General features: G+C 45.7%; 1 protein-coding gene across 1 annotated transcript in view; it reads left to right on the top strand.

Moving 5' to 3' along the window:
- cnksr3 (cnksr family member 3) overlaps window positions 1-6,000 on the top strand; it is a 36,205-nt gene that overhangs the window by 28,206 nt on the left and 1,999 nt on the right. The window contains 4 exon segments of the mRNA XM_071582313.1: window position 1; window positions 3-22; window positions 480-667; window positions 5,492-5,578. The exon segment at window position 1 is cut by the window's left edge and continues 113 nt beyond it. Coding sequence (XP_071438414.1) covers window position 1; window positions 3-22; window positions 480-667; window positions 5,492-5,578 — 296 coding nt within the window.

The following is a 6,000-nucleotide window of genomic DNA, read 5'->3' as shown; positions in this document are numbered from 1 at the left end:
CTTCCATGCCATACAGCCCACGGTCAGTATCTGTTTCTCTGATAATGTGTCTCCATCATATTAAATCAATTACTCTGTGGCTCTGTTGCAAAACATAGTGAGCTGCCTTGCAGTACATTACAAATTATGCAAACTTAGCTCAAAACATACTTTAGTTTTGATGCGTATGCAACACTCGGCACTTCGACAATTACGATAGAATATATACAAGAACGATTCAATTTACAGCACCTTCATAAATTGATTAAAAAGCAAAAACACTCCTGATGCACATTTTTTATTCTTCATTTTGTAGAAGTAGGGCTGTAGAAATATTTTCTGAAGTATTTGTAGAACAGGTACATCACCATCTTGATCTGGCCAAAGTTACTTGAACACACCTGACGTCGTAATTTCGACTTCCCAACTTGTAAATACAAACTTTCCACTTTCCCTTTAACTTGGTCTGTTAATGCTGCTTTATCTCTGTATGTCTGTAGAGATGCAGAGACGAGTGAACACGCAGGCGTGAAGATGAGACCAAAAGGTTCAGAGTCGCCCAACTCATCTCTGGATTTAGTTAGTAGACGGCGTTCAAATATCAGCGACTACAACAGCAAACTTAGCATAAACCCACCTGAGGTCGGAGTCCCACAAGCACGACTGAGACAGCGGACCCCATCTAGAGGTCAGTACCTGTTCAATCTATGTGACTTTATTTTGTAACATCACCAAAATAGCTTCACTGATAACGTCTCCAGGTTACGAATGTAACCATGGTTCCCAGAGGGAACGAGAAGCTGCGTTGGAAACGCTTTGGGAACGCCCCCAGCGTGACCATGCTCTGAATCACATATGAAATCAGTCCAATAGATGGGTGAGACGTCATGGGCGGGTGACCCGGAAGCTATAAAAGCATGTGCGGTGGAACCGAAGTCAGCTTCTAGGAATGAAGCAAGCGCTTACAGGGATGCCGGAAGTATGGCACTGAGACGCAGCGTCTCGTTCCCTCGGAGAACCATGGTTACATTCGTAACCTGGAGACGTTCCCCTTCAGGAACTCGAGCTGCGTCGGAAATGCTTTGGGAACGAGTATGCCTACGTGGCCAGACTTACAAATCCCTGCCTAGTGTGGAAGAGCACAGCTAAGGCGAGAGAAAGGAGCCAGGAGTGGCGCGGAATGCAGGAAGGCACCTGACAAAATAGGCGGGGACATCCCGCAGCGTCCCGAAGGCCAGCTTCAGAAGGAGTGAGTCTTGACCCCTAAAGGAGAGGGGAGATCAGAGGACTCGAGGCTATGAAAAAGCATCCTGATCCACCACTTAGCATAAGCTTCTCTGGCCAGAGGCCTCAGCCTCAGTGCACCGTGGAGAAAACGTGTAACTAGGGGGTGTCTGCCCACTGACTGGCCACCGACACGTAGACTTTCAAGGTGGAGTGGGTCAACCCTGCAGAAACTCCAGCACTGTACCAACTGGGCAGTAAACTGGGTCGAGCTGGCAGTCTCCACACCAAGAAGTGAAAAGATTCCACTTCAGGGCATCAGGGCACTTCAGGGAGAATGGTCTCAAAAACCTCGGTTGAGAGACAGGAAGCTGTGAGTTGTTGATCTCCTGAGAGCACTGAGGAGAGACGGCCACCGTATAATGAGGTGTACACCGCTCTTCCCCAGAGGGGGCCGGCCCTCAGAAGTCCTGGGCTTTAGTCGTCAGGACGATTTAGATGAAGACTATCCAGTGGGAATAACGGTCCACAGATCCGCCTTCCGCTAGAAGCCTTCGGCCCGGGAGTGCCACTCTGACTCTAAATTCTGAGGAGTACGAGAAGTGACGCTCCCTATATGAGGAGCTGGAACACGGTTGGTTGGGGCTGCACCCACCCTGCGAGCCCCTGTTAACCACCTCAACCTCCTCAGAGGAAGAGAAATAAACACATGCTCTTACTCGAGAAATTTTTATCCCAAGAGCCCCTGTATATCTAATTTCTCATAGTCAGATAAATACTTCATTTTATTCCTCAGAATTAAATGCAATCAAACAACCAGACGAGTAGACACGGTCTGGTGTGATAAGATTCATATAAAAAATCGAAAATGATCTAACTTCTCATAGTCAGATAAATACTTCATTTTATTCCTCAGAATTAAATGCAATCAAACAACCAGACGAGTAGACACGGTCTGGTGTGATAAGATTCATATAAAAAATCGAAAATGATCTAACTTCTCATAGTCAGATAAATACCCCATAAATTCCTCAGAATTAAATGCAGCCAAACAACCAAACGAGTAAACATGGTCTGGTGTGGTAAGATTCACATCAAAAACTGAAATGATGTAATACACGCATTGCCTCGGCAGCGCGCGAGCCGCTTGGTCACACAAACAATATCAATCTCCTCCGGAGAAAAATAGCTGCAGCAGCAAGCTCTCACTCAGAGGGGGAAGAAACCGCAGCGCGGGCTTCCGAGCCTCGAGAGAGATCGCTGGATCTAGGGAGTGCAGGTGGAGAAAGGGCGAGCCGTCTCCAACCCATCGGCTAGATCCATGTGCGATCCCCACGATCTGAATCTCCACCGTGCCTCAGCAATAGCAGGACCGAACCGCGAGCTCACAAGAACGGGCAAGCTCAGAGGAGAGGCGAGAGCAGAGCGTTCAGTGGGGAGAAGCACAATCAGCCCCTTATTTCCGAGAGCTGACTGCGCGAGCTCCGCTCCCCAGTAAATGCTGCTCATAATAATATAGACATAATGCTTGTGCGACTGTAAAACAGCTCATCGTCGTCCTCCAGCCTGAATGCTGTCTGCTCTCGCCCAAATGCTTCTTTTTGCTGAAGCTTGGCATAATAGAGCTTATAAGTGGACAAAGAACACTAAATAAGACTCACAAACAGATAGCGACTGACACACACGCAGAGTGCTTGCTGAATGACAAAAAGCTGATGCCGGTTCCAACGCACGTGCTTTTATAGCTTCCTGGTCGCAACGTCACCCGCCCATGACGTCTCGCCCATCTATTGGACTGATTTTATATGTGATTCAGAGCATGGTCACGCTGAGGGCGTTCCCAAAGCGTTTCCGAAGCAGCTCGAGCTACTGAAGGAGAACACATGTGATTGTTACGACTTTCTGCAGACAGATGGCAAAATTTGTTAGTTTTTATTTTTGGCGTAATAAAACTCAGATCTGTTTAGTTGTTTGTAGTTTGAACAGCAAAAAAAACCCTCATAAAACCTGATGCAAACTGATGCAAAAATGGCAAGAAAATGTATTTCTATTGAAACTTTCAGGATGACTAGTCCACTTCAAGTTACTCTTATGACATAAAAAGTCAAAATCATAAGGTTTGAATCAGTCTGATGAATCTGACTGAATGAATAAACTCACTGAATCAGTCAGAGCCATTACTGAATCAACATGAACTTTAAGTTATCTTACATTCTGTTCTAAAATGAAGCAAGTTGTTCATGAAAATCATCTCAGGTTACTTATGTAACCATGGTTCCCTGAGTAGGGAACGAGACACTGCGTCCTCTAGGTTTCTTGCCATGCTGTGAACGCAAGCTTCAGACGAAGAAGAGAATGATGTGTGCTCTCGGCGCCTATTTTATAGTCGCACCGGTAGTGACGTCACGGCCGTCGCCGGCCAACGAGTTGGTGTTTTTCAATGTATGCTTCAGACACAGGTCATGACAAGGCGTCCCACATAGCGACCCCTAGAGGACGCAGTGTCTCGTTCCCTACTCAGGGAACCATGGTTACATAAGTAACCTGAGATGTTCCCTTTCATGGGAACTTCAAACTGCGTCCTCTAGGGGTCGCTATGGGGAACGGTATACCCACGCCACCATGCTGAGGGGAGTGCATGCCAGAACCATGGTGAGCACTAAGTACCAACTCTACCATATTGCTATGGGAGTCGCCCCTGGGACGTTAGACGGCTGTCAGTGACGTTATTCCCTACGGCCCTACATACCCCAAAATACTTACCTGTTAGGGCCAGACTCCTGGGCCCAGGGTAGAGCTTAAGGCTTGGAATCAGGAATAGATTCCTTTAAGGGAATACGACCAAAAGCCTAGAATCATACTAGTCTTGGCCTGTCACACAGGGGCTTCCACACGTTTCTTTTTGTATGTGCTGAAGGAACCGTCTCAACAGACCCTTAGTAGCAACACCCTGTTAAGTAGGTATCTAGAGGATAGGAGGAGTGGTGCCCTGGGGTTTTAAACCACGACGCGAGTCCGGACTCGAGACATTTTTCTATGGTCTCGGACTTGTCTCGGACTCGTTGGTGTTTGCACTCGGACTTGTCTCTGACTTGGTCATTGGACTCGCCAAGTATTCTCGTTGGTCTCGACCGAGTCCAGCAATATGTTTTTTTTCTCCTTCGAAACAAAACCACATTTGCATGTCACGCCTGAAAACGCGTGGAAAACGCTAGGCGCGCCACTTTCTCCTTCTTTCCAAAGCACTCTGTAGCCTGCGCTCTATGCTTGCGCTCCCGTGGCGTCTGCCATTGCTAAGCAACTATGACCTGGGCTCTCCATGAAGACGCGGAAGTTTCAGCAAAGTATAAATGGATTTGCAGCACTAAAAATCCCTTGAGATAGCTCTGCTACTAAATTTATTTTAAAAAAATGGCTATCCTTGTACAGCTATGATCAGCTGTTTCTCCGTCTTGGCTTAGCTTTCAATTTTGTTACGGGAAAGGATAAAGCTGATTGGTTGATTCTTGTCACATGACCTGCGGTGCGCTTGCTGTGTTTTGAAAAGTTTAGATGTTTCTAATTTAATTTTCTATTGTCATTGCAGTATGAACATGTTATTTAGCAATGGGCACCGAAACGGGCTATGAAATAGCGAGATGACATTTCGCGACGTCACTTTCTTCACCCGCTTCATGGCAAGTAAAGCCTCGCCATGGCGCGATCCATAATTTCCAAAAGCTCATCATACGCAGGGCAGGAGGATTGGGAAGATTCAGCCTCAGCTTCTTTGCCCTCCTCAGCTATTTCCTGCTTTTGCTGGGCTGAGCAATGGCCCCTGAATCAGACAGTGTTAATGAATAACATCATCCACCAGCGGCTCACTCTCGTACACAGCCGACGATCGCGAAAGGGAAACTCCCCTTCCTTTTGCTAATGTTCCAATTAAGTTATGAAAATGTTATTTCCGAATGCTCTCTGATCATTCAAAATGTCAAGATTTTTAAATGTTTTTTTTTTGTTATGCAAACATTAAAGGAACATTCCATTTTATAATGTTAACATGTTAAGTTTTAAATAAAGCTGTCTGAACGCAATCCTTTCGTGAACTATGTGGCATTTGTGTGCATTGTGAACAAAGCTTCAAAACTAAATCAAATAAAACCTGCACAGAAATAAAAGAGGAGACTCATTTGGTTTCATGGTGTCTGCTTTCTTTTCACTCTGAGCCTTTAAATAAAAGTCTTAGCCAGCATGGCTGAAGCAAGGACTCAATTAGACTGATTCTTTCATTGTGCATGTGCTTTAGGGAAGCCGCGTCCCATGTCCATGCCGGTAGACACTTGCCTGGGAGTGTCGGACTCCTCCTCTAGACCCTGGGCTCTTGGAAGGAAAGGTAAGCGCAACACCTGTCTGTGTTTAAACTACCGCTGAAGGGAGTTAATATCCAGCTGTCAGCGTAAACATTTCACAAGCCCAATTACATGGGCAGGAGCAGACAAAGGTCAGATAACACTATGCATTGCATTTTTGTCTGTTTGTCAGTAGCTCAAGGGGTAATCTCTGTATACCCATAGTTCATCAGTAAATATGTGCAATGTTTTTGCAGACTATAAACACATGCAGAGTTGTTTTCTTGTTACTACTGAAGAATGCCTGTTATCATAGCTAGTCAATGGCTAGTTATCATGTTGCATCATGAATTTTTTTTACATTGTTGCTTAGTCCGTAGTCTGGCAGAGGCAGACTTTTGAGCATAAATTCCACTGTGTAACTTATTGTCACATTGTAACTTAAAGGGATAGTTCACCCAAAAAT

This window comes from Sinocyclocheilus grahami, unplaced genomic scaffold, assembly GCF_001515645.1.
Source record: "Sinocyclocheilus grahami isolate Dianchi unplaced genomic scaffold, SAMN03320097.WGS_v1.1 scaffold658.1, whole genome shotgun sequence".
NCBI classification, from domain to species: Eukaryota; Metazoa; Chordata; class Actinopteri; order Cypriniformes; family Cyprinidae; genus Sinocyclocheilus; species Sinocyclocheilus grahami.
This window is presented reverse-complemented; position numbering and strand designations above follow the sequence as displayed.